The sequence below is a fragment of the Penicillium hordei genome (assembly GCF_028827395.1).
Source record: "Penicillium hordei strain IBT 12815 chromosome Unknown utg000001l_segment0_segment0, whole genome shotgun sequence".
NCBI lineage: Eukaryota > Fungi > Ascomycota > Eurotiomycetes > Eurotiales > Aspergillaceae > Penicillium > Penicillium hordei.
In genome coordinates, this window is record NW_026623142.1 from 430637 (window position 1) to 456523 (window position 25887).

The 25887-nt window shown below is 48.7% G+C and overlaps 13 protein-coding genes across 13 annotated transcripts; 8 read left to right on the forward strand and 5 right to left on the reverse strand.

Annotated features, from left to right (window-relative positions):
• Positions 1-432: 432 nt before the first annotated feature.
• On the forward strand, positions 433-1482 carry N7537_000150 (ankyrin repeat-containing domain protein; the record flags this gene model as incomplete). The annotated part of the gene is made up of 1 exon (XM_056891208.1): positions 433-1482. The coding sequence occupies one exon, from the start codon at positions 433-435 to the stop codon at positions 1480-1482; it is 1050 nt and encodes a 349-aa protein (XP_056756203.1).
• Positions 1483-4221: 2739 nt separating this feature from the next.
• On the forward strand, positions 4222-5238 carry N7537_000151 (uncharacterized protein; the record flags this gene model as incomplete). The annotated part of the gene is made up of 2 exons (XM_056891209.1): positions 4222-4552; positions 4616-5238. 2 exons carry the CDS (start codon positions 4222-4224, stop codon positions 5236-5238), a joined length of 954 nt encoding a protein of 317 aa, XP_056756204.1.
• A 114-nt stretch (positions 5239-5352) lies between these two features.
• On the reverse strand, positions 5353-6033 carry N7537_000152 (aspartate/glutamate racemase family protein; the record flags this gene model as incomplete). Its single annotated transcript, XM_056891210.1, has 1 exon — positions 5353-6033. The coding sequence occupies one exon, from the start codon at positions 6031-6033 to the stop codon at positions 5353-5355; it is 681 nt and encodes a 226-aa protein (XP_056756205.1).
• A 382-nt stretch (positions 6034-6415) lies between these two features.
• On the forward strand, positions 6416-7567 carry N7537_000153 (putative ubiquitin-conjugating enzyme; the record flags this gene model as incomplete). Its single annotated transcript, XM_056891211.1, has 4 exons — positions 6416-6477; positions 6529-6623; positions 6680-7440; positions 7487-7567. The coding sequence occupies 4 exons, from the start codon at positions 6416-6418 to the stop codon at positions 7565-7567; spliced, it is 999 nt and encodes a 332-aa protein (XP_056756206.1).
• A 213-nt stretch (positions 7568-7780) lies between these two features.
• N7537_000154 (uncharacterized protein) lies at positions 7781-9955 on the forward strand (the record flags this gene model as incomplete). The annotated part of the gene is made up of 4 exons (XM_056891212.1): positions 7781-8092; positions 8229-8426; positions 8480-8910; positions 8971-9955. The coding sequence occupies 4 exons, from the start codon at positions 7781-7783 to the stop codon at positions 9953-9955; spliced, it is 1926 nt and encodes a 641-aa protein (XP_056756207.1).
• Positions 9956-10231: 276 nt separating this feature from the next.
• On the reverse strand, positions 10232-12281 carry N7537_000155 (GMC family oxidoreductase; the record flags this gene model as incomplete). The annotated part of the gene is made up of 6 exons (XM_056891213.1): positions 10232-10464; positions 10523-11126; positions 11190-11726; positions 11804-12020; positions 12069-12188; positions 12238-12281. The coding sequence occupies 6 exons, from the start codon at positions 12279-12281 to the stop codon at positions 10232-10234; spliced, it is 1755 nt and encodes a 584-aa protein (XP_056756208.1).
• A 442-nt stretch (positions 12282-12723) lies between these two features.
• On the reverse strand, positions 12724-14163 carry N7537_000156 (putative CUE domain protein; the record flags this gene model as incomplete). The annotated part of the gene is made up of 1 exon (XM_056891214.1): positions 12724-14163. The coding sequence occupies one exon, from the start codon at positions 14161-14163 to the stop codon at positions 12724-12726; it is 1440 nt and encodes a 479-aa protein (XP_056756209.1).
• Positions 14164-15455: 1292 nt separating this feature from the next.
• Positions 15456-16076, reverse strand: N7537_000157 (uncharacterized protein; the record flags this gene model as incomplete). Its single annotated transcript, XM_056891215.1, has 1 exon — positions 15456-16076. The coding sequence occupies one exon, from the start codon at positions 16074-16076 to the stop codon at positions 15456-15458; it is 621 nt and encodes a 206-aa protein (XP_056756210.1).
• A 977-nt stretch (positions 16077-17053) lies between these two features.
• pex7 (putative peroxisome biosynthesis protein (Peroxine-7)) lies at positions 17054-18204 on the forward strand (the record flags this gene model as incomplete). The annotated part of the gene is made up of 2 exons (XM_056891216.1): positions 17054-17217; positions 17313-18204. The coding sequence occupies 2 exons, from the start codon at positions 17054-17056 to the stop codon at positions 18202-18204; spliced, it is 1056 nt and encodes a 351-aa protein (XP_056756211.1).
• Positions 18205-18720: 516 nt separating this feature from the next.
• On the reverse strand, positions 18721-19650 carry N7537_000159 (DUF1014 domain protein; the record flags this gene model as incomplete). Its single annotated transcript, XM_056891217.1, has 3 exons — positions 19501-19650; positions 19298-19398; positions 18721-19234 (listed from the first exon to the last, which is right to left on the reverse strand). Exons 1-3 carry the CDS (start codon positions 19555-19557, stop codon positions 18721-18723), a joined length of 672 nt encoding a protein of 223 aa, XP_056756212.1. The 5' UTR covers positions 19558-19650.
• A 307-nt stretch (positions 19651-19957) lies between these two features.
• On the forward strand, positions 19958-21154 carry N7537_000160 (GPI-anchored transamidase; the record flags this gene model as incomplete). Its single annotated transcript, XM_056891218.1, has 1 exon — positions 19958-21154. The coding sequence occupies one exon, from the start codon at positions 19958-19960 to the stop codon at positions 21152-21154; it is 1197 nt and encodes a 398-aa protein (XP_056756213.1).
• A 1009-nt stretch (positions 21155-22163) lies between these two features.
• N7537_000161 (uncharacterized protein) lies at positions 22164-22794 on the forward strand (the record flags this gene model as incomplete). Its single annotated transcript, XM_056891219.1, has 4 exons — positions 22164-22220; positions 22272-22292; positions 22421-22443; positions 22503-22794. The coding sequence occupies 4 exons, from the start codon at positions 22164-22166 to the stop codon at positions 22792-22794; spliced, it is 393 nt and encodes a 130-aa protein (XP_056756214.1).
• Positions 22795-23205: 411 nt separating this feature from the next.
• N7537_000162 (cell division control 45 family protein) lies at positions 23206-25802 on the forward strand (the record flags this gene model as incomplete). Its single annotated transcript, XM_056891220.1, has 2 exons — positions 23206-23955; positions 24006-25802. The coding sequence occupies 2 exons, from the start codon at positions 23206-23208 to the stop codon at positions 25800-25802; spliced, it is 2547 nt and encodes an 848-aa protein (XP_056756215.1).
• Positions 25803-25887: the final 85 nt, after the last annotated feature.

Consider the following 25887-nt stretch of genomic DNA (forward strand, 5'->3'; position numbering starts at 1 on the left):
GCGGTGCGGTTAGGTAACCACAAAAACGCGGTTGGGGTTTGGGATTTTCTGAAAGATGCCTTCCTCATCTACGTATACGTGTGAGGATCACATGAAGACCTACAGCTCCCGGGAGTGGACTGTATAGCTCCGGGGAACGATGTGAGGATCTCACGTATACGTAGATGAATATTCAACATTAAAAAAGTTATGGTCGACTCTAGATACAAGACGTAGCGCGAGGAAGCAAAAAAAAGGTGGTACCCTGGGATCGCTGGTCACTACTTCTGGGAGCAATCAAGAAAAGAAAACTCAAAAAAAGTCCTCAAGTCTGAATTTGCCAAGCATAAAATCGCAACGAATAACGTCACTGTCTGGCCCTTTTGATCGAGCGTTCAGATCGTTCTGGGTTCATGTGCCCGGGCCGTAGGGCTTACCTTACTTTTGAATTCGATGTACGGCTCAGTGCCTACGCTATATGAATTGCTTGAAAAGTCCAACTTCGACGGCGATAAGTTTCTTCCAGCGTCAGCTATGAGGGCCGCTGATCAGATTCTTCGGTGGGGGAGCGTGGCAAGGCTCAAAATCCTGTTCTTGGATGATCAGGCTGGTCAGCAGTTGCAAAATTATGAGTTTTTCCAGCTTATCATCAAAAAATGGGACGAAGGCCGACTTTTCACCAATCCATGGCACAAAGAACGGCAGAACTGGGATATTGTATTTGATCTCGTCGACAATGTGTCAGAGAAGATGACTGAGGAACATTGGGGAAACGAGCTCTTGTGCTTGGCTGCTGGTGTAGGCTGTATGCCCATAGTACAGCGTGAAGGGGAGCTCAGGAATGAATTGCTCCGTGCAAACCAACTTGAAGAAAAACAGTCATCATTTGGCAAATCGACGCATCAATCGATCGGGCAGGCTGTTTTGGGAAATCATGTTGACATTGTGGAATACCTACTAAGGCAGGATGGCATTGAAGCGCATCTTCGATACCGAAATTATCGTGGTGAAAACGTTCTGCATCTGGCATCAGGACTCTGCAACCCAGAGATTTTCCGTATTTTGATCCCTCGCTTTCAGGAAGGGATCAATAGAGAAGACGTTCAAGGAGACGTTCCTCTATTACGGATTATCATGAGCCCTTTGGCTTCGCGGTATGAGTCAGCGAATGTATTCCTTTCGCAAAGCAGCCTCAATCGGAGCAGCCTTTCTTTGGGCTGGCAACGGGACTCTTTGCGGGCGGCTATGTCGCGTCTTGATCTAGACTTGTGTTGTATATTGATATGGATTGGTAACATCAATCCAGTTGCAACTCTGACCTATGGCAATGAAAGCCAAATCAATACAAAGGAAGGAGGCCCAAGGAACGATGGTAGTTTGCTAGGTAATTTAGTTGATCTCCTCATTTCCGAATCTGAGGGCAATTCAGCGCAGTTGACTGGCTCGGTGGAAGAGGCACTTGTTCTTGTCCTTCTATCTCTTCCTCTATGCCAATGGTCGTGACGCCAACGAGGATTTCGGTCACAAGGCGCCTTGATGATACGAGTCGGGACAGCATGGATCTCTGGAATCGACAGCAAGATAGACTGGTTTAGATCGTGGGAATGGATCTTTATGCGCAGACCAACGGCATCACCTCACGGCTTTGTAGATCCGAAGGCCGTTTTGGAGTCTCGACATGACGGCTATTCACAATTGCGGTCATTGTAAAAGATAAAAATAAAAACTGTCTGTGTTAGTCGCATAAAACTGCGCTGATTGAGCAAGTACCGGCTGACGCGAATCGCAGCCGAGTCAATCTGATCCCGGTCATCTTCGGTTCCGAAACGAGGCTAGCACCCTCAGCCAAGGTTGACAAGACTCTGGAGCGGCAAGTCTGCCTCGGGCCATATGTACAGCCCCGCTGCACAGGGACGACTGTCCTGAAAGAGTAGAGAGAATGCGCCTGCATGCGCAAAGGACAACGATGGACCGGCAGATTAAGTGCTGCGGACCAGAGGAAAAGGCGTCATCTCGAGCGCAATGATCAGAGTTGAGGGGAAAACAGGGCCGGACGAGGGAGGGCAGGGCAGATTGCAATTGCGGGATCGCAGAAGAGTCGACGAGTCTCACGGAAAAGGGGGTGGTGGAGTTCAGGAGCTCGGTGGTCTGGATCAATAGCAAAAATGCCTCGCCTGCATAGCACGGACGAAGACGAGGGAAAAAGAAAAGCGGGCGGGCAATACACAGCGAGAAGTCGAGGGCGCGATGGCAGGGACTATGTAGAACCCACGCACGGGGACGCATAAGGACAAAGAGCGCTAAACCAGAAGTGGACAAACTAAACTAAAAAGCGTGATTCATCGTAACCGTCCGATATGGTGTAGTGGCTAACATCGCCGTCTCTCACACGGCAGCCGGGGGTTCGATTCCCCCTATCGGAGATCATCGTTTCATTTTTGAATGCGTCCCTGTGGACTGAAATTTTTTTGAGCACGCAAGAAACAAAGAGAAAAAGATGATTGATTATAGGCTGGTTAGGTGCATAGCGAAATAAAGTTTCGTCCTGCATATAAAATTTTGTCGATGTACAAAAGTACGAATCCTTCATTGCCTACTAATCGTGCTAAGCATACCAACACCACTACCATTATACTCTATTCTCCTTTGCCTCTCGCCCTATCCCGTTGTGGTAAGTAAGAATATATATTGTTGGTTACTGCTGTGCTTCCCGAGCAAAAGGTTTTCATTTCTCTATGCCCATAGAAATTCGCCACTCAGACGAAATTACTCGGCTAAACATGAATGCCGCAACGAAAAGGAAAGGTGATATCAAAAGTCATACATAGAAAAGTACAGAGTATGCTTTTTACCGCCTTTGTATATGCATGCACTTAAAAAAAGGCATTTAAAAAGAACACCACAAGAAGTCACAAGACATAAGCAGCCTACTATTCTTGTTGCATGTGTATCATAATGTGATCGAGTACAAAAAAGTTAAAAGCCAGACTCCGATAGGGGGAATCGAACCCCCGGCTGCCGTGTGAGAGACGGCGATGTTAGCCACTACACCATATCGGATATTTGTTGAAGAAACCGGGCCGAAAAAGTGCTATTAGGATCCGTGGAGTGGAGTGCAATATCAGGAGTGGAGTGGCCCTTCCTCTATTTTTATTGGATAATCTCGAATGGCTGCTTATAGGCGCATCGGCGAGCTGCACATCACATCTGACGTCTTGGAGATCAATAGTTCTAATGAAATGATAACTAGGAAAACTGAGAATGGAGAGCGGATTGTGTGACGAAAAAAGGGCTTCACGGAGCTAGCTAATTATCAACTAACTAATTACATGCTCTGAAGTCTAAAATACCATAACACAGACCTATCTTGATGAATTCCCTCTCCCAATAACTCGATTACGATGTACATCGCAGGTGAAGTGTTTGGATGAAAGTCTTTTCAATGCTCGCATACAGGTTTTAGATCCACCATCTTAAAGAGTCCGCTCTATACTACATCAAAAATATGTTGTCCGAACCGCGATGGGCAACTAATTGGCAATCTTCCTGCCTCATTCCTACGCTCGATGACTACCGTAATATCCTACAATAATGCGGACTAGATACCACTGAATTCGCCCATGTACGAGATTATGCCCAGCGTAATTCTGAGACTATTACGTCCGGACTCAGTTAAGCAGGTAACGGTGGAGTGACTATACTTCCTGCCGTAGCTGTTGCCGATATGACGGCTTTGGGGATTTGACCACGGCTACCACCCATTATGCACAGCCATGAATCTTGCTAGTCTTGCCAGTACAAGACGCCTTTTAGGTCTCCTAAGACTTCGAAACAAAAAAATCCTCTGACCCGGGATCGAACCAGGGACCTCAAGATAACAAGTTCCCTGAAGAACATGGCAATTACAGTCTTGCGCTCTTCCAGCTGAGCTATCAGAGGAGTTGATATGATAAAAACCGGCGCCTCAAGGCCTCATAAATTTGAAGTCGATGAAGTCATCGGCAGCACGGAATAGATCGGCTTTCACGGGTAGATCGGGGATTTTCTTATCGGATTCCTTATCAGTCAGTAGATCGGGATGTTGGAAGTGTTGACATGTGAAACCGGAGATTTTTGTTGAACTATTTTTGTTGGTTTCTGTCATTTGCCATCTAGTTCAAAATTTGCCCCAAACCCCTACAAGTACTTATATATCTCGGAAATAGCTAGCTTTCAACTTCAACTCAGATCATCGCACTGCCAATGGAGTACGCGGGACTCGCTATTTTCCCCATCCCAGCATCCATTCGGCGTCGACTACCCCGCCTATATTCTTCCCGGGCCGTATCTAAGGTCACTGAGTCAAGTGGGGATCAACGCCGTGGACTGACATCTTCGTCCGAACCTCATCTGCTATGTCACAGCCACTTCTCTGCGTCAGTAGTACCGGAGCTGCAAAGGCCTTCCACAGCCAGCGATGACTTGGATTCCTTCGAGTCTAGCTCCGTGGGATCAGATACCCCCCGAGAGGACATGAGATCCACGACGAAATACGAGACCGCGTCTGGCCTGCGGTGGAATCAAGTCGTACCCGGTGAGTCCTCCCTAAATTCTTATATGAAGTATTCATTGCATGACTTTCACTGACTTTGTGAAGCGTTCAATCTTCTCCGCAATGCGGGTTATGAAGCCCAGCAGCCGCAGCCGGATGGCCGTCTGGCTAGATCCCTCTATGTTAACGCTCTGGTCTATCTTCTCGATGCTTTGCCTCCTGATCTGACTGCCGAGGAAACTTCCATGCTTCAGCGCAATATCCCAGAGCCGGTCAAAGTTAGGTTAACAACATACCCCCCGCCGCCCGAGTATATGGATGGTGCGAATCATAAAATAAGGCGCCAGCCAAGATCCTATCTGCATAAAATTCTCGCCTCGACAATTGTGCACCTCTTCCTTCTATTGCGTTTCATTATACCATACGCAAAGGTGCTATTGCGTCAATTGTATGAGTATGAGCGGACACATCGCATTACTGAGCGCATCGTGACTACTACACTGGAGGCGGCTGACGGGTTAGGGAAAGGCAGTGTTAATATTGGAGCTGCTGTTTGCAAGTTCAATGAAGGGCGGGTTGGCGTTGCTCTCACAAATTTCGCAGCTTGGTGGATGGAAGGTGTAGCTGGAGGGATATACGAGGGAGTTGGTGAGGGGATGGTACATTTGGGTCTCTTGGGGAAAGAAGCGAATTTAGATAGACTCAGTTTCCAGCCAATGAGTATGTAGATCGACCATAGACATAGTTTAGATTGGATCATGTCCTACTAACAGCAATGATTCATATTCACGGAGTTCAGGGTACCACGTCGATGGAATGTTAGAGGCAAAAACCTGTATTGCTCACTCTTTAGTCGCAAAATCGAGAGCCGCATGAGAGAGAAGCCGTGTAGTATCGACAACTTCGATGCCACAGTTTTGTTCCGTCAGAACAAGCGGCAACTCGGTACAGCCAAGGATAATACCATCGCACCGTGTAGCAAGCTCCTTCGCAATGCGCACCAACTCGCTTGTCGTGTTTTCCAGTAAGAGTCCACTAACCAACTCGTTCACAATTGCATTCATGACGATTTCCTGATCAGTGTCAGATACATAGATCGCAGCCATGTCCCTCTTTTGCAGCGGTCCATCATAGAGACCGTTTTTGATGGTCCAGTTTGTGCCTAGAACACCAACCCTCTTGTAGCCTTGTTTTTTGCAGTGATTTGCAGCGACTTCAAGGATACTGAGAACAGGGATGTTTGACTGGGCCACGATGTCATCAAAAGCAATGTGTGGAGTGTTGGCACTGATGATGGCAAACTCCGCGCCAGCTTTGGCCGTGCGGTTGATCGAGGCAGCGAGCGATGCTGCCAGGGCCTGGTTGTCACCTGATTTGAGTGCTCGTTCCAGGTCTCCGTACAGAGGGGTGTGGGTGACAATTTGAGGGTAGGCAATGCCCCGCCGTGCTGCTTCTCGTCCGATTTCTTGGTGGGCGATGACCCCACCTTCAATGGTTGGGATGGAGATTCCGATGGTTTTCATATTGATCGTTTCGGTGGCTTATAATGAATTAGCGAAGTGAAAACAAGCAAGCGGGAGTGTACATTGTGTCAGATGGTCTCAATGCTAGTTATCTAACCAGTTCAGGGCTTTAATATATATTTATATAAGCTTGGTGACATGCCAGATGTTCAGCCGCAAAGGATCACGTAGATAGTGCTCGTAGGTCCATGTTTTATTGGCCAGTCATCACCACTCAAGTTAATAAAAACTGTCGAAGTCTTGACTCATATGAATAAAATTGAAACTCCCAAGCCGTGCAATGTTCAATGTTTTGAGTTCGGATGTAGATCGGCGATAAGCAATCGATAAGCTGGGCGTCAACCCCCAGATCTTCCCAACTTCCTCCTCTGTTCAAGTAGACATGTCGACCTCCAAGTTGCCCTGCATACCTTCACTCCGGAAGCAGCAGCTCCACCTGGAATTGTGAGCCTCTTCACCGTGTGCAGATCAGTCCGTGTACTGACTCTCCTACAGCGCGAGCTTGAGACGTGCAGCACCGCCAGGGGTTTATGTGAGTCTCGCGCCCGGGGACCCAACACTCTGGAATGGTGTGATTTTTGTTCGTTCAGGTGAATTCAAATTTATTATCCACTGCACTCATGCCTCGACTCATTCCCGTCTGCAGGACCCTATGCTTCAGCCGTCCTCCGATTCCAACTTCGCTTCCCAGACACCTATCCCGACCTTCCTCCTTTAGTCACTTTCGCGACCGACTTGTTCCACCCATTGATTGTGCCTCTCACTACATATACCTTTAGCACTGGCTCGGCAAGTGACAACCCCGTTAGCGCAACTGATGATGAACGATTACCGCCCGGCGGATTCAGTCTGCGCCATGGATTTCCTCATTGGTTTGGTAGGGCAAAGCGGAGCGGACTAGCATCTGGGAATACATCACGGAATGTAAGCGGTACTAGTGCAAGTGCTGCATCAACAGGGCATGAAAGCTCTGCCGACCCGATTACAGATGATGGTGATGAATCGAACACGTCAAACCCTCCAGTGACATCAGCGGCTAGTGAGGATGGCGATGTAGAAGCGCCACGTTTGGCAAAGGCACCTGCTATGGAACAGTTTGCGGAACGAAGGGATGTTGTCCCAGTGTCAGAGATATTGGATTACATTCGGTCGACATTTGATGACGAATTGGTTCTGGATTCGCTGCCGGTTGAGGTCGCAGGGAACCCTGGAGCATGGCATGCATGGCAGGCACATCGTCGAGGAGGCCCTCGAGGACAACTGAAACGAGGAAGCCCGCAGGCTCGGCTTCCGGGGGATTGGCACTGGGATGGAATTTGGGCTAGGCGGGTGAAAGATGAGATTGAAAACTCTCATTCCGAGCCGATGCTGTTTGGAGGTGCTGCACGTGGGAGTGTGGATGAAATGGTATGGCCTTGATGCCGACTCTCGACTTATGCTAACCACATTTTAGATTCGATTTTCGCGTCTAGATGACACAACCATGAACTCGGTCAAGGAGAAAATGGCTGCAATGGCAGAGAACGGGATATAAGTGCTATTATGATACCCCAAAATGTTACTTTTCCTCTTTTGAATGTTCTTCGACTTAACCGTGGAGAGTTCCATGGATCTCCCGCCCAAGAGCCATGGAAATAACATCGTCGTTGCCGTCTTAGTCGTCGGTCATCTGGGAAGCGGCAGGAGCATATAGCTTCAATGTTGTTTACTTCCCCATTCTCTCCTCACATCAATATATTCGACCAAAATGACCTATAAGTTATCCTATGATATCAAAAGCTCGGCTTTAATTATTGCATTGATCCTTGTTCCTATCGTTGTTCTCATCTTCGTTGTTGTGGTCGCTCTTGCGTGTTCCAATTACTGGAGCATTCATTCTCTCAAAGAATCGTGCCTGTCGTGTTTGTCGTGCTTCAGTCTTTGGAAGCAGCAGAGACGCAACAAAATCCCATCGGACTCGGAGGCCTGCCCCGTCACCTCCCACTCGACTTTTGCTCGTGCGACAGAGGCTGCGGATATTCGGATTGAGTTCGAGCGTCCTGTCACCAACAGTGAACATGTTTAGGTCTCGCGGCCTCATGGAGGACACACCAACTACGCCGATTACTGTGCTCAAACGCCGCACCCCATGCGTTACACACATACATAGAACCAACTCGATATCTAGCTCTGCTTCGAGCTTGTCATATCCACAGATCCCTTCCCGTCGTTCATCCCTTTCTGCAAGCGTGGAATATGATTCAAGTGATCCTGCGGCATCAACCAGAACCCCGTCTCTCAGTGATAGTCTTTACAATATCGATGTGGTGAAAATTCGTCAGGATCATGCTGCAGCTTCTCGAGGTATCCGCAAGACTGGTTTTGACGTGAATGAAGACCCATTTACCGACCAGGTAATTCCTGCCATGGAGTTAATAGTTTTGTTCTTGCTGACTGTTTGCCGAAGACATCGCGATGCCGTGTTGATCCTCGAAAAGGACTTATGACCAGGAGTGGGTATCAATTAGCGCCACAACTTCTTGTTCGCTGGAGCTCCGGGTCTTATGGCTCTGTAGACCCATGTCTTTCATCGAGGTCAACCTCGGCTTCCGGCGCAATGGAACCACAGGGAGATTCCATCTCAAAACATAAATTCAGAGTGGGTAGTGCCCGGTCTATATCGAACATGCTGCGCCCAGGGTCTTCCAGATTACTATGTCCGCTCGAGCTACCTGTCGCGTTTGCTAGCGTGAGATCCTACACGGGCTGGCCGTGCATGGGGACAGGTTCGATGTCTGTATGGGCGTCGGTAAATGTATCTGCTGATGTTGAGCCCATTTCACTGCCCGAGAGCTCGAGCCTTGCACCCCTTGACATCATTATACTTTTTGACAGCTTGTGAGTTGACTCCATCGGGCTACTTGTCAAAGAAAACATGTTTTGCTAACCATGAAACAGGCAGCAATCTTCTGTTAGCCTCTTGACACCAATGGTCCTGGCATCTTCTGTGCTTACTTCAAATTTGCTCATCAACAGTGACAGGATAGCCATAGCATGTGTTGACGGAAGTTCTAGAAATGGGTTCGAGCTATTGCTCCCGTTGGGGTTCCACTCATTCGAGACGTTGAGAACTGCTCTGAATGAATTTTCTCTCCGTCAGTCGAAGAAGAAAACGAGAAGATCCCCCGACGCGGGCAATTCTATTCGACAGGCATCTCGACTCTTCTACCTGTCTCCCAGAGCAGCGTTTTGTCATCTGGTATTCATTTCTGCGTGTCCTCCAGAAAATCTGTTTATATCTGGCGTGGACACGGCTATTGGTATCCACACGATCTCTCCCCAGCTTCGTTTTCCCCTTGACACAGCGAACCATCCACTTGGCTGGCACGTTTTCTATGATGCCGACGGAGATGATCCACGATCCTGCGAAGTTCATTTTATGCGAAAGGTCTCCAAAGTCGTCCGGCAGCTTCGTACTGGCCTTAGCTCTGGGGCCCTATCGGACTTGAAACTGTTCGTTGAGCAGGGCCACGGATGCCAGTTTGAGTCGGCAATGGAAGACTGCCACCTGGCGCGGTTACGACCAGGGGAGACCTGGGTCTTGAAAGTGAAAATTGGTGTGCCGATCGAGTTTTATCAGGAAACTCAATTGACTGAACATCCTGTACTCGAAGACTTGATCAGGCAGATCAACAGTGTTCTAAAAGCGTATTCTTCTGAGCCAGCTGCCCAGCATATTCTAAGCGGCCGCCTCGAGCACCAGCACTCTTTACTACCGAAACCGCATACGGTTTGTTTGGAAACTCATTGCACCATCTCACGCACCCCGGGTGTGCCGCCCCGTCCTTCTAACGACCACCGCGAAGTTTCCGCGCTAATGTCGTATGAACTTGATGATGATGCTATCAGTATCAGCTTGGGATCTGCAAGCGAACTCAGTTGAGATCAGCTGCCTGAATTTGCTTTTTGGAGTTGTCACACTATTCTTACGGACTTTGTTCTGGATTTGCTCTTGACAGACTTGAGTTATGCTTTATATTTGTACCTCTATAGGAAGGCCCTCTCTGATCCTTGAAGTATAAGTTCAATTGGATGCAACTCGCTATTTGGCCGATGAATTGGAATTCTTCCTTGTGTTCCAATCCGGTACTGGAACTGAGTATAGCGTAGACATGAAGCAGATACATAACCACAATAACGTCACAATGGACATAAAGTATCATATGTGAGGATAGACATTGCCTGACATCCGCCATGTCTCTTTGATTAAATCCGCACATTTCTCCCCAATGCCATAAGCCGGCATCTGGGTATGCCCTCCATGCAACGTAGGCATGACACTGCAATCGGCAACTCTCAGGCCCGAAACACCCCTGACTTGCAATTTCTCATCGAGAACAGCCATAGGATTATCTTTCTTCCCCATGGCACAAGTGCCCGCCGCATGGTAGCCTATTAAAAAAAAGCGTTAGTCAACCACAATCTAAATGCAATTCCGAACCCAACTCACAAGTAGTCGCATGCTGCTTCACATACGGAACCCATTCCTCCCTCGATTTATAAGTATGATGATTCAAATTCGGCGGCCAAGACCCCTTAACAATATCCTTAGTCCCAGCACCTTTCATAACAACCTCATTTCCAAATCGACAAGCCTCACTAAGAACCAACAAATCGAGCGGATCAGCCAGATAATTACAATCAACAATCGGGTTTACTGATGCATCCGCGGACTCAAGAACCACCGTGCCACGAGACTTCGGCGCAAACAGCTCCGCAATCATCGAAAACGCGTGCTGGTTGTTAATCGGGAATTGGTCGTATTGCTTGGGACCGCCGTAGCACTCTGTGGTGAAGAACTCGATGTTTGGTTGTTGTGGTGTCAAGCCCATTGGGTCACGGCCTGGGTTGCGGGGTGCGCTTTTCCAGAGTGGCTCGTTTTTCAGTCTGTCGTCGAGACGCGCGAAGGCGAAGCTGCCGAAGGGGAAGGTGGATAGGAAGCCGGTTTTATTCTCTTTCCATTGTGCGTAGGTTCGGTCGAAGTTGTCGCCGTGGTATACGTGGTGGTCATTTGTTAGGCCTTGTTTTTCGGTCTCGTAGAACATGAATACGATCTAAAGGGTGTGAGTGTTAGGATAGTTCGTGTTGGTATTGATGGTTATGTAGGGATTACTAACGAGATGGTCCATTAGGTTTTTGCCCACGCCCGGCAGATTGACCACAGAGGGAATATTGTGCTGTGCTAGCTCGGCCTTGGGGCCGATTCCAGATCGAAGGAGGATTGCGGGACTGCAGTAGGCGCCTGCGGAGATGATGATCTCTTTTCGAGCATAGTAGATGGTAGAGCCGCCATTTGACGTTTGCGTGACTACGCCGGAAGCGCGGGTCTCGTTGGCCCGCTTGCTGAAGATGATTTTGTCGACAGTGGTATCGGTCTTGATGGTGATATTTCCACGGTGGTTCTTGTTAGTTACGAAATCTGCGCCTGTTGTCCGTAGACCTTGATAGACCGTGCGAGGTACATGGCCACATCCTTGCGCAACATCGCCAGTGCTGAACATGTCGTGATGCAAGGGCATGCCTTGCGAGACATAGGAGTCCATTAGGAGATGGGAGATGGGTGCCAGATCGTGCGGCTCTGTGTGAAGGGGTCCGGAGTGACCGTGGCTTTCTCTATCGGCCTGGAACCATGCCTTTGGGTGGAAGGTCTCGGACTACTTATGCTGTCAGTATCTAGTTGAGTATTGGTATCAATACCGGTGTGTCGTGGAATCATGCCACTGCCACCTACCTTTCTCATATACTTGAAGAACTCTTCTCCACTCCACCCATCTAGTCCCCAGTCATCATAGTCCTGCTTGTTGCCACGAATGCAGAGCGTGCCATTGCACCCGCTGGATCCTCCAAGGAATCGGCCACGGCTCAGCTTCACTTGGCGGTTATCAACCCCCGCCATTGGAGGGGTGACGAAGTTCCAGTCGGTCTCAGCATCGAAGTTGTTTGACCACCTGGCCAATCAGTAACAATGGATGCATCAACAAGCCGTTGTAACTCACCCGCCGGTCATATGAACATTCTCCAAGTCCTTATTGTGTTGTCCAGCCTCCAGCAGCAAGACGCTGACTTCAGGGTTTTCAGCTAGTCGACCCGCAACCACGCAACCCGAGGTTCCACCTCTACCTCAGTGTTAGCAAGATCATAGACTTCCGTGGATAGATATCTTACCCGCAGACAATATAGTCATAGGTATCCTTGATTCCAAAAGCCATAGTGTGTATTACAGATCACGATTGCATAAAGATGGCAAATGAAAGATCACCAACAAAAGACATGAATTTCGATCTCAGCCTTTTACACCGCAAATTTGAAACAGCGGCGTGGAGCAGGGGGCATTCCGCATCCAATATTTTTTCATATTGCATATTGAGGGGTAGGTTAGGGCAATCCTACCTACTTCTGTACACATTGATTGGAGGTTGGCCCGTTCGCGTGCGTTAGAGTCGAGGCCGGGTGAGAGGCTAGTAGTGGCTGGTATGTAATTGGCCCAAATGGGATGGGTCTCCTAAAGTGGAGATTCGCGGAATGTCGGTCCGCTTTCCGATAGCCGCAGTTTCCAAACCTTATTCTTTTGCAGAGCTTCACAGGTCAGGGGTGTCACATGTGTACTTTTCAAAAGCGGGATGATTCCGTGTCTCCACCTTGCAGTCTGGCCTATTGAGATGCCGAGAAATTTGCTAAAGTAGGGGCCATGTCCTGGATGGCTTTCTTTCCCCACACCGGATCCCCATCATCATTAAACTCGGCCCACTGGAAAAATGAACACCCTTCCTTTCCTGGTGCAAATCCAGCATAGCACATCCACATGTATCTCCCTCGTGTCTCATGCTTGCGTTGTGCACACCGAAGAATCGTGTGTTCGCCACACTTACAACGTGGGGCGTAGCGTGGGTGTAACGTATCACGATACCAACGATAGGTGATATTGATACGCCTGTTCCCAGAGATCGGATGTGGGGAAATGGTTTGAGCGGGGGCAATAGAGTGTTTCCACTCCTCTTGCATCTCTGCGTGCATAATGAGGAGAGAATTGTGCGGAAGATGGATTGAGATTTGACCTTGGGCATCAGCGCGCGCGGCTGATACAGTCTGCTTCCGCGCAGAATTCGAAATTGGACTAGTCTTATTGGTATCATAATCTTCCGCAGTCTCGTCGTCGTCTCGAGGTACTATCCGGCGGACTCGGAATTCACGTGCCACGCCCAAGCTTAAGCTTCCTATCACCGGGTGTGGTCCAAGATAGGTGAGTTCGTCAGAGTGATATCCCACGCTTTCGGTCGGCCCATCGTAGCAGTTGACAAACGCCGCGTTGGGACGCCACTCCTTTGGTGACTGGTATTGCAACTTCTTCCCGTCTGGGTAGACGTCTCGAATTCGTTTGTTGATCTCCTCGTTGACGATTTTCTGTACTTGACGTGACACTGACCGTAGCTGCGGTGTTGCCTGGCGTACATTTGATCGATATGTGCCACCGTAAGTATATTCTAAGGTCTGTTGTCGGTGTTCCTCGGGTGTAGAAACGTACACAGCGTGTGTGTGCGGACTCTGTACGGTGCGGTTGAATACTTGGAAGTCATACCGAGAAAAGTGTTTCGATTCATCAAGCAATTCAAGCAGAAGTGTGTTTGCTTCTTTAGCTGGTAGGAAGTTGTGGATGATAGTACAAGGTGTGTAGGTGGCAATATCCTCAGGCGAGTAAAGGTGTAGTGTTTTGCCTTTTTGTGGAGGCAGAAGCTTTTTCTTGCTCGCAATTTCATGTAAAGGTCTCATGCTCCCATCTTCAGCTGTTGTAAAAACATGTGATGAAAGAGATGTCTGCATGCCAGGTGTGGAGGTAACATCAGCTCGCTTTTTCCTGACGGGCGTGCACACTGTGGAGCCTTTTGCAGAGAGGAGTCCCGCAACACTCTCCACAGACCCTTCACAGGATACGAGTATGTCCAATAACTCATCCTGTTTGATAGTCGGGAAGAGAGATAGCAGTATTGCTAGCTTGGTATCAGTTGAGTCTTCACAGGGATCTGGTGATTTGTGCTTGGTCTCCTCGCTTGGATTCGAGAGCCGTGGACGCTTCCTGGATATGAAAGCATCCATGTTTCAGATCCATTCTTTGGAAGCTTTGAAAAGTGATGAATGGGGCTCGGGATGTTTTGAGGTGATTGATAAGCCCAGGATAAAATGCTTATCGGCACATGATTGCTGTCAAAGTAACCAATCATATTGCCGGTTCATAGATGCAGGCCCACGGAATGAGACTATTTAATTTTCACCTCCCAGTACTAATACTAGGTTATGTCGTATATACGGCGTATGCATAACACTGCAATTAGCAACTTGCGACTCTGAGGCATCCCTTGCCCACAAATAGACACCCTAGAATACTCCCAGATACATACCCAACGACCAAGTGGACACCGAACTATAAGCTCATATATCAATAACATGAATGGATGTTCTTGAAAATTACGAGATCTCGTCATTGATTGACCAACCGTATTGGCCTCCATAGATAAAATGGATATCGGCCCTGAAAAAGCTAAAAATGCATGAAGACATGGGATAACTCTTGAGGTCGTGAGCATAACGTTTGTGGTACTTAAACTCCTCTCTTGTCATTCTCTTTAACATTTTTGTTTTTAAACCAAGTTTAGCTGCGCGATACCCCGATCTATTCCCACCAAAGCTGGAACCTAAACCTTTCGAAAACCATCATACTGAAGTTCAAAGATGGAGTCTTGGAAACTGCCTAGCAGACTGTCTCGCCATGACAACAGTGAGAAACTTACTTTATTAAAAGGCCTCATGCATATAGAGTTGGAATTTGCCTCTTGCTCATGACAAAGAGAAAATGAGAAACCAGCAAGCGAAGAAAAGTAAACGCAGGGTCCGAATACCTTTAATTCCATCTTTCATCCCCCGAATCAGAAAACGTACCACGATACTTTATCTGGAAGACAGCGTTCTAAGTATTATATACGAACGTCTTTCTCCGGTCGATGGAGCCTGTATATCTCTCAGCTGCAAAAGAATTTACGATATTTGTCTAGTACTGATATTTCGATATTCCTACCTCTATAGTATTGTGCTTAAATTGATCTCGTGCAATCCCATCCAATTTGTGTCCATCGGTGTCTCTATAGTTCCTTCCTATTATATCGCAAGATCAGCCTTTCCTTATGATCTCCCCTCGAGGATTAAGCGGATCCTCCTTAGTTTCACATGCTGTTTCTACCTGTTCCCAAATTTCAACATACCTTACAGATCATCCAATCACAACGTATCAAATTATTGAATTATGTGGTCAAGGACAGAGGCTGTATAAGCGACTGACTATTTTTATGAAATATATGTGAAAAGGGTGTGGGAAACGATTCAAAAAATATAGACTAAAGGCTCCATTTGCCCTCTCCCAAGTATACCTTTCCCTCCCGATGATAGTCGACCAAACATTTCATCTGCCGAAGCCCATCAAAGACCTCTACTAATGCATCGAGTGCCACCATAGTCCACCCAGAATAAATCCCACGATCTTCAACAGAACTAGATACACATTCCGTATCGGGGTTCGCAAGCGGGTGATCACCAATCCTCGAATCCGGGAAATTCTCCTCAATAACTTTCACCCAGCATCCACCCACATCTGCATCGCTCTCAATCATCGAGGAAGAATCTAAGACATGTTTCAAGTGCGATAACGCTTCGTCATCTAACATCAAGCATATGCGTAGTCTACTCGGAAGCTCTATTTCAGGTATCCCAAGCGACACCTTGAAATCATGAAAGACTTGTCGGACCGTTTCCTCGTCCATATTGGCGTACATATCAAGCGAGTTGAAAATCTTGCAAGAATATGTATTTGTGAGAATTTGGATTTCATCATCAGAGCCTGGTAACGTCCGGCGCAACGACTGGTGCATGGAATTGTTGACGTAGCGCAGGAATACGGGGAGGAGACGTTTGGTTTCGGGGGCGTACGAGGTGCGGTAGACGATGGGTCCCCATGACATGGTGAGAAAGTCACGCTCTGGGCCTGGAGGTAGGGATCTCAGCCCTGGAACTGCGCCGAGTCGGTATACTTCTTCTTCGAGGAATACACTGGCCGGGGATGTATAGTGCATTGGTACTGGCATTGAGTTGTCATCTCCCAATGTGGGTGCGATTTGGGTATTATATTGCTTTGAATTTATCATATAGGTTGGTAAGAAGAGTCTCAATTCAATCTAAAATTAAATCGAGCAGACTAAGAAGCAGATTGCAGAAGAGGCCAATCATGGCGTCATTCCCATACTTTACTGGGGCTGAGGCAAATTATTCTAGCGTAGCTCAACTTGTACCTATTTAACATGATTGGCTTAAATCTATGTTATTGAATGGAAAATTGAGGGCCTAGAGGGTCTAGAATGGTTCCTTATTACTGTTGCAAATAAGGCTGGATGCAGTTGTAGATATAGCCCGTTGACGTCAACGATCACGAACACCACAATATACTCCATCCCAGCCATTCATCTATCTAGGAGAGTAGCTTTACCTTGTTTTTATTCAATCTAAGTAGCACTATTTGAGAAATAAAGTCCATAAATACGTTAGTATATGTAAACATACGATGTATTGATGGATATGCTGGCAAGTTGACCACGGAAAACGAGAGAAAAGCTTGAGATAAAGTCACTATGTAAGAAGAGAAATTAACTAGGAGCCAATTAAACTGATTTAGTTTCAATATTGAAATGCAGATATAGGTAACAAATCAACAAAAAGTGAATGTGAAAGTATAGAAAAGGCCGTGCCTGAAAGCCAAGGAAGGACCTCGGCCCATTTGATCCCCGCAATCCCGAGATCATACGCCGAATCCGAACTTAACATCTTCGTAACCATTGACGTTTGTCTTTTTGATACCCAAGCTTGCGTGAAGATCTCCTTCCCTTTTTCTCTTTCTATTTCCTACCTCCTCCCTCGAGCGACCTGGGTCGATCAGTTGCCCATCATGCTCCATTACCGCACACAAGGATATAACGGTTGCGCGGTCAAATACTCCCCATTCTTTGACAATCGGCTAGCTGTTGCAAGCTCTTCAAATTTTGGCCTAGTTGGCAATGGCCGCCTGTATATCTTGGAGCTGACTGCGAATGGAATCCAACCGCTAAAGTGGTAAGTGGGATATTCGCAACCCCCGCGACGGAGTGCGCAACCGAGTCGGAAATAAGAACAGAAGTCTAACCGTTTGGCGCTATCACAACTCCCAGGTTCACAACACAAGACTCATTATATGACCTCGCATGGTCCGAACTTCACGAGAACCAAGTCCTCGCCGCATCAGGCGACGGCAGCATCAAGCTATTCGACTGCACAGCGAACGACTTCCCAATCTCAAACTGGAAAGAACACGCGCGGGAAGTATTCAGCGTAAGCTGGAACCCAGTCGCAAAAGACCGCTTCTGCTCAAGCAGCTGGGACGGCACAGTCCGCATCTGGTCGCCACATCGCCCGCAGTCCCTCCTCACCCTCCCAACCCACAGCTGCACTTACTCCGCATCCTTCTGTCCGCACAGCCCAGATGTCATCTCATGCGTGACATCAGACTCATATGTGCGCGTTTTCGATCTCCGCACGCCGGCCTCCGCCTCCAACCACCTCGTCACCCAGATCCCCATCCACGCCGGCCCCCCCGCGCCTGCAATCCCCGGCCAACCGGGTGGCCCTGCCCCACCCGCTGAGGCTCTCACCCACGACTGGAATAAGTACCGTCCTACTGTTCTAGCTACGGCGGGTGTTGATCGTGCTATTCGGACGTTTGATATCCGGGCCCCGCAACAAGGACCGCTGGCTACTATGCTCGGACATGAATATGCAGTGCGGAAAGTGGCTTGGTCGCCGCATCTTTCTAATGTTCTTTTGAGTGCGAGCTACGATATGACTTGCCGAGTGTGGAGTGACCGGTCAGACGCCGGCCCGGGCGGGGATATGGATATGATGCGCGCTGGTCCAGTGGTTGGCGCAGAGCTAGGGCGCATGGGTAACCATACTGAGTTTGTGACGGGTGTGGACTGGTGTCTGTTTGGAAGTGAGGGTTGGTGTGCTAGTGTTGGCTGGGATGAGAGTCTATATGTGTGGGATGTGCGAGCGACGATGTTATAGGATATGTGAATATCAACCAATTATATATGGCTCTGGCAGGGTCCAGAGACTTGGCAATTTTTCCAGGCGCAACGGAGCTATGATGATATGTAGGAGCTTGCTAGAGGTGTTTGTTTAATATGTCAGGTTGGCAGACAGCCTGCCGTCAGAGCAGACAACATAATTTGAAAGATATATTGGTCATTGTATTTCGTAAATTTATATGCCGAAAAACACAATGCATGGTGCGATGTAAGAACAGATGCGTCATGGTTGTGTATTCTCCGAGCTTTATGCTCGAGCCTTTTGTTTGACTGTAGCGACTCGACGACTCAAAAACGGCTGGTATTCCCGAACCGTGCAAAAATGACTCCGAATCAAGATAAGACGCTCACAATCTTAAGAACACCATCCATGTTGGGTATTTGAGAGCATGGAGGCTTAGGACCCATGGCCAGTGCGACAATATCGAGATATTGTCCGCAGCTTCCCAATAGTCTATGCACCTGAATGCTTGTGATCCAGCGACAGACTAATCTATTTGCCGCCCAGTCTGCCCTCAACCTTCTTGCGCTCGCTATCCCGAAGGGCAGCAACCTCTTCCTTGGTAGCATTGACAGCAGCGTGCACCTGGTTGAATGGGTTCTCCTCGCTCTTCTCGAATTCCTTCCGGCAGAGATCCATACGCTGGTTTCGGCGTAGACCGGGGTTTTCCTGCTCAATCTCTGGCAAGCGTCTTTCCTCAAATGCGGCATATGCGGCCTTGAATCGGCGCTCGGGGTGTCGGTCGATCTTGGATGTGTCCTTTGAAGCCAGAGACAGGGCATCTAGGGCGTTGTCGATACCAGTGGCGCTGAGGGCAGATTCCTTCTTCCTGCCTGCAGGAGCATCGTCCAACTGTGAAAGATCGAGGCCGCGAGTCTTCTTTTGTGCGGTCTTGGCGTTTGCGCCTTTGGCTTTGGCTGGTTGAGAGGCTTCTTCTTCGGCGAGTAGGGCATCGCGCTCGGCCTTCTTGCGGGCAGCTTCGGCTTTCTTCAATTCAGAGTCTTCCCTGTAGATTGAAGGTGATTAGCTCGGCAGTCGGGAAGATGCTTCCTTTGGGAGATTGATTTACTTCTTAGCATTGCTCTTAGATCCCTTAGACCATTGCTTTTCCTCATCTGCAGCCTTCTTCTGGTCCTCAGCTGCCTTCTTTGATGCCGCGGCATCCGCTTTCTATACAGCACTGTCAGCTTTTATTCAAATGATCTTATGCTTGAGGGATGTGGCAATAATAGCGGGGGCGGGGTTTTTATTTTTTTTAAAAAAAAAACATACACGAGCGTTTCCGGCGGCCTTCTTGCTGTTCTCGCCTGCTCCTTTCTTGCCTGCCATGATGAGATATGATGTCCAAACTAACCGCTGAACAGAATGTGAGGAATGGATGTGAAAAGAAAAAGGTGGAATCGAGTTTCTACTACATGATCTGATCTGCGGGACCAATATGCCGACTCCGACGAAGGCGGTGACGCTATCCATAGCCCATGCGTCAGTGTGGATGCCTTAGGAAAGTGGCATCAAATGTTCCCCGACATTTGTAATCTCCTATCTGACCTGGGCAGCTTCTTGAAGCTGTGTCTTCTTCCGGCCATTTGTGCTATGGCCTTGATATGGTTATTGTGATCGATATCTGTGGCCTTTGATTTGATTTATGCTTTGTGGCCAATTTCACATTTACCGGCTAGTGATACAAGCTGTGTTCCTCCTCCCTACTATGACCTGATCGTCCATCACAATGGCTTTGCTCTTCCGCTTTCTACAGGCGTTCGCCTTGCTGCTCCTTACCAGCGCAGTTACCGCTGAACACACTTCTAACTGGGCGGTGCTTGTATCTACCTCTCGCTTCTGGTTCAACTACCGCCACCTCGCCAATGTCCTCTCACTATACCGAACCGTCAAACGGCTCGGCATTCCCGATTCACAGATTATACTCATGCTCCCCGATGACATGGCTTGCAACCCCCGAAACGCTTTCCCGGGCACCGTTTACAGTAACGCAGACCGTGCCGTCGATCTATACGGCGACAACATCGAAGTGGATTACAGGGGGTACGAAGTGACCGTGGAGAACTTCATCCGACTCTTGACCGACCGCCTCGACGAAGACGTGCCGCGCAGCAAACGCTTAGGGTCTGATGCCGGCAGCAATGTACTAGTGTACATGACCGGACATGGAGGCGACCAATTCCTAAAGTTTCAGGACGCCGAAGAGATCGGCGCATGGGATCTTGCGGACGCGTTTGGACAGATGTGGGAGAAGAAGCGCTATCATGAGCTACTGTTCATGATTGATACTTGCCAGGCCAATACGATGTACACCCATTTCTACTCGCCTAACATCGTGGCGACAGGCTCTAGCGAGATCGATCAGTCTTCCTATTCCCACCACGCAGACAACGATGTCGGCGTCGCTGTCATTGATCGCTGGACATACTATGTTCTTGAATTCCTCGAGACACAAGTGACAAGTGTCACTTCCAAACTCAATCTAGGAGACCTGTTCGATTCCTATGACGAGTCGAAGATCCACTCTCAGCCGGGTGTGCGGTGGGATTTGTTCCCTGGAGGCGAGCAAGAAGGGCGCCTGCGGACCGTGGTTGACTTCTTCGGTAATGTCCAGAACGTGGAGGTTGAGAATGCCAACGCCACTGAGCCTGGCTCTCTCAAGGAAGATTTGGCTGAGATTGCGCGACTTGTTGAGAAGTGGCAAAAGCGTGACGAAGAATATTCAGCCATACTAGGTGATTCTGCTGGAAATGTCACCGAAGACCTGCTTTCATCATCTTTGCATCTGAAACTGAAGAATACCGTTGGACCGACCAAAATGGCGGAAGACGGCAGCTGGGGCAAGCGGCTAGTTGGCATCTCTGTCGTTGGTGCATGCACCGCTATCTGGGTGGCTGGATCAATTTTAGGCCGCTCGTCTGTTTAATATTACGCAGGAAAGCACCACGTCTCCTTCCTTTGGCTGCAATTTTGATTTCTTTCCTGGACTCATATATGTATGGTCATAATGTCTTCACTGGCATAGTTTTGGAGAATATAGCATGTTCATGGCGAAAGGCGTTACCTCTGTGATTATTGAATTTCAAAGATATTCTCTGATTGAACACTTCCAGGGAAACAACTATGCTTTTGATATATGTAACCAAAGTAACCAACTCGCTAAAGATGTAATCAAATTATGGCAATGTTTCTATATATGTCCACTCGGGTAGGGTGTTTTAATCCGACTGTAGCGCTACATATCAGGATAAATGCTTTCAGATGTTGAATTCCAAGGTGGTTGAACACCATGTCAATGCAGAAACACATGGGTTTGGCCTGATAGGCACTGCGCAGCTTCATTCTTTGTTACCTATTACCCATAGAGGTAGTTGTCTCTGACTTATACATAGCCAGGCGCCTTCTTGCCATATGAGATGTCAACCGTCCTTTCTGGCATTCAAAGGTCATAGGACTATCGTGAGACAACAGAGAAGCCATTTGTCCGATATTCTATTGCATATCAACCTAGATTTTCTCTCTTAGCATCATCCATCTCATTTTCATTTTGATCCTACTTGAACTCTCTAGCAATGTTCAGCACGTCTCAGCCTTAGCCATCACGTCTTTACCAGAAACACTGTTCGGTGGCTATTCGATTCAGAAAGTACCTGATCAACTCAAGCAATTTCATATCGACCGCATCGACATGGCACACTCGTGGCCCAATACAAGACCTGGCCACTCTGAAGCACGGCTGGGAGAAGTGCAAGCAATGGAACAGGGCTAATGTCGATACGAGAATTGATGTGACCACCGAGAGATCCTCCGCTCCTAGAGGGGCGAGCACACTGGCAGGCCCTGCAATTCAAAAATCTCCTGAGAAGAGCCTTGACCGCTTGCAAACAAATAAAATCAATGTGCTTTATTTAAATCTTTAAGATGAGAGCACAACGATGGGGCAACAAGCCGCTGCAATGCAGGTACAAGATGCAGAGGGTCGATTCGACAAGGTATGTAAGCAATTACTTAACAAGCAATGAATGATACTGATGTCACCACAGTTCGGCTTGTGGAACTTCCAGGTAAGGCTCTTGAAGGCTTTCATCTTGGTTTGTTCAGAAAGAGGTTTAGTCCGGCCGTCGATTTAGCAAGGCTGGTACAATATGGCTACCCATGAAGCGGAAGAGCTTTCCCGTTCCTTCGCCAGCAGGGAATCGCCTTTCATGTTTGCAGGTTAGTACATACTTTCGCCCACCAGTCGGTATGATGCCCAGCCGGCTAACAGCCTGTAGCGCTTTTTCTCGCTTCATGACTGCTCAAAGGAGCAACAGTGATGCAGAGGGAATTTGGTATACTAGCACGTACAACAATCCAGAAATGCAGACTGTTATTGCGGACTTCAGAGAGAACATTGGAAGACTCCAAATTTCAGAATCTGAAGCCTCTCTGCGGTGGATCTACTACCATTCAAAGTTGCAGAAAGGTGACGGTGTGATTCTGGAAGCCAGCTCGGGGCCTGAACTCGCTCAGCATATCAAGGATATCGCCAAAGATTTGCTTTGCAAGAGACTGCGTGGTCCGTAGAAAATATGATTAGAACCAAGGATTTGCGCGTGGCAGGACTCAATTTAGAGTATAGATGAAAGATTTCGCGTAAAGCACCCAATTTGCGATGGGCAATAAGATGAACCCACCCATAGTTTGGAAGATCTATATCCAGATTTAATTTAACAAGTTAAGGAGTAAGACATTCGAATAGTGAAATATTGCAGTAACTAAAGAAGGGGAGTAAGTATCGTCGAGGTGATGAAGAGGTATGGAATCCCGGCACGTGCCTCCCGACGCGTCGCGCTTGTCCACTTCCCCGGCGCTATGAGAGACTCTTTGCTGCAAGGGCTTCACACCAAATAACCACCTCATATCTCTAGGTTTATTCTTACGAGTTCCCTTTCTTCATGAGCTGTCGCATGAGCATATGATAATCCAAAGCTGGCCATGTATCTCCCTCGGCAGCTCATCTCACATCTCTACCTACAACTCCTCCGATCTCACCACCCACTTTCTCCGCCAGTCTTGATTCTCGTGGCATTAGAGCCCGACGCGCTATGTGCCTGTCGAATTCTCACATCTTTGTTAAAACGCGACTATATCCCTCATAAAATCCAACCGGTTGCAGGATATGGCGATCTGTCGCGTGCGGGGGAGGAGCTGGTCCGCCCAATGCAGACCACCAATGGCGGCAGCGGAGGAGTTGTCGTCTGTCTCGGTGTAGGTGGCTTGGTCGATCTCGGCGAGATACTGGCATTGAGCAATCCAGAGGACGAGGTGGAAGATATGGGAGGCGTGGAGATCTGGGTATTCGACGCGCGACGGCCGTGGAACCTGGGGAACGTCTTTGGTGGACTAGCAGGGATGGGCCAGCCCATGGCTGAAATCGACGCCAACGCGCGACGGCGAGGATGCGGGGTTGACAAAGGGTGCATCACTTCCGCTTACACATCGAAGAATGGTGGGATCATCGTGTATGACGACGGAGACATTGAGGAAGAGCTTCGCAACGAACGAGAGGCATACTACGCGTTATTGGAAATGCCAGAGGTAGACGACGACGATGACGTGAGTGACGACGGATCTGAGGACGAAACGCAAACAGGGTCCAAAAAACGCAAATCCTGGTCAGGTCGCGAAGACGATGAGGATTCAGAAGGCGATGAGCCACCCCACCAACGGAGGAGAAGCAATTCAGTAGGTGTTAGCATTTCTATGACCAGACAATGGACTAACGCGTGATACAGGGCTCCTCTATCGCCTCAACTCCGACTCGCCGCAAAAAGACTGAAATCAATTCTTCGAACTCGTCGCGATCCGCGACACCGACAACTGACTCGCCCTCCCCAGCCGAGCCAAAGCAACCGTCAGCCCGGTCATTAAAGAAACGTTTAATTAATCTCAAGCGAAGACACGACTCTGTTCTACAATCCTACTATTCGTCTGGAACCTCATACTCCGAACCAATTTCGTCACTGATCTACTCCCTGGCATCTGAGCTTGGACGAGATGACAATGACCTGCTGTGGCTTGCTATTGTCGGTGTCTCCAGTCTGGAACTCAGTGGTCGAACAATGACCGGAGTGGGTATTTCAAATACATCAGAATCTGGAGGCTCAGCAGGCTGGGGCGGCCAACGCGGTGAACACATTCGCCAAATACTTCGCGATGAAGTCCACCGTTTGAACCCGCCTGATCCTCTAGAATCAAACCGTGACGTCCGAGGAGAAATCAACGGTGTCATTCCAACAACCGCTAGATCGCCCACCGATACAGCAATTCGTCTTTCTCCCGAGCCGCGATTCCTTCTTGTCCGGCACTGGTCATTATACGAGAGTATGCTCCACAGCCCCTACCTTGCACCGCGACTGCATGTCTGGACTGAGAATGGCCGCAAACGACTGCACAAACTTCTGGCCAAGATGGGAATTAGTTTGACCCAGTGTCACCAATACTATACCCACATGGACATGGAATTAAAGCGTGTACTACGATCACGGCTGCTTAAGTATGCGCCTATGTATGGCCTAGATGGACTCGTGCCATCGGAGGGATCTGGAAGTGCGAGTGCCCGTGAGGGCTGGGGATTTGTACGTTGCTGGGGTTGGAAGGCGTGCCTCTCTGCCACAGACGTGGGTGTTATTGTTGGTGCAATGCTGGAAGTTGGGCCACATGAGACTTTGGCTTCTTGGGACTCCAAACGTCTGCCACGAGCACGCGATGATACAGAGAACAGTGGAATCATAGGCGAATCTGACTTGGCCAGTCTGCTACCTCGGTTTTGGAGTGCGTACGACGCCCTTTCATTAACCTCTGAATCGCCCACTATTCTGCTAGAGGCTCTACCTCTAGCCCAGCATTTACACCGTGCTATCCTTCGCACCGGTACCTCTTTGCTCTCTAAGCATCAAATCCGTCACCTTCGAGCATTCCGTATTGCTGTGGTCAAGGATGGACCCGACGTCAAACTCTTCACAAACCCTGGGGCCTTGACGAAATTGGCCTTGTGGATTGCCGAGGCCATTCGAGTTCAAGAGAAAGAGCGAGGTGACTCAGTCAAGATCGGTCGCAAGAGAGCAGCGGGAACTCCTCTCGTCCTTGCCGGTCTCGATGAAGACCGCGATCTCTATGTAGTTGTCGGCACTGGTGGCGGCGGCGGTGTTGTTGACTTCGCCGCCATGTCCAAACGCCAGGAGGAACGCAAGAAGAAGAAAGAACTTAAGGAGAAGAAACAGAAAGAGCGATCAGAGCGCCGGTCCAAACGAGCAGCAGAGCGTGCCGAACGAGAAGAGGAGACTGGCGCCGAAGACGAAGACTCGGAAGAGTCTGAGTCCTCATCGGAATCGGAGTCCGAGGACGAGGAAGATCCGCGTGGAAAGAAGCACCTTCTCCGCAACCGATTTGGGATTGCCTTCCAGGAGGTAGTCCAGGAGACGAATGCCCGTGTGCGCATCGACAGCTTCGAGCATTGTGTTGTCGAGGTGCAGAAGGATGACCTTGGCGGCTTCCTTGAAGCATTGAGTTTCCGCAGTGTGGTGGGCTAAATACCCCCTACGAACAATCACGCAGTCTACGACCTGTCATCTTCGTTTACTTTCTTTGATGCATGGGATGGGAAGGATATGGGAG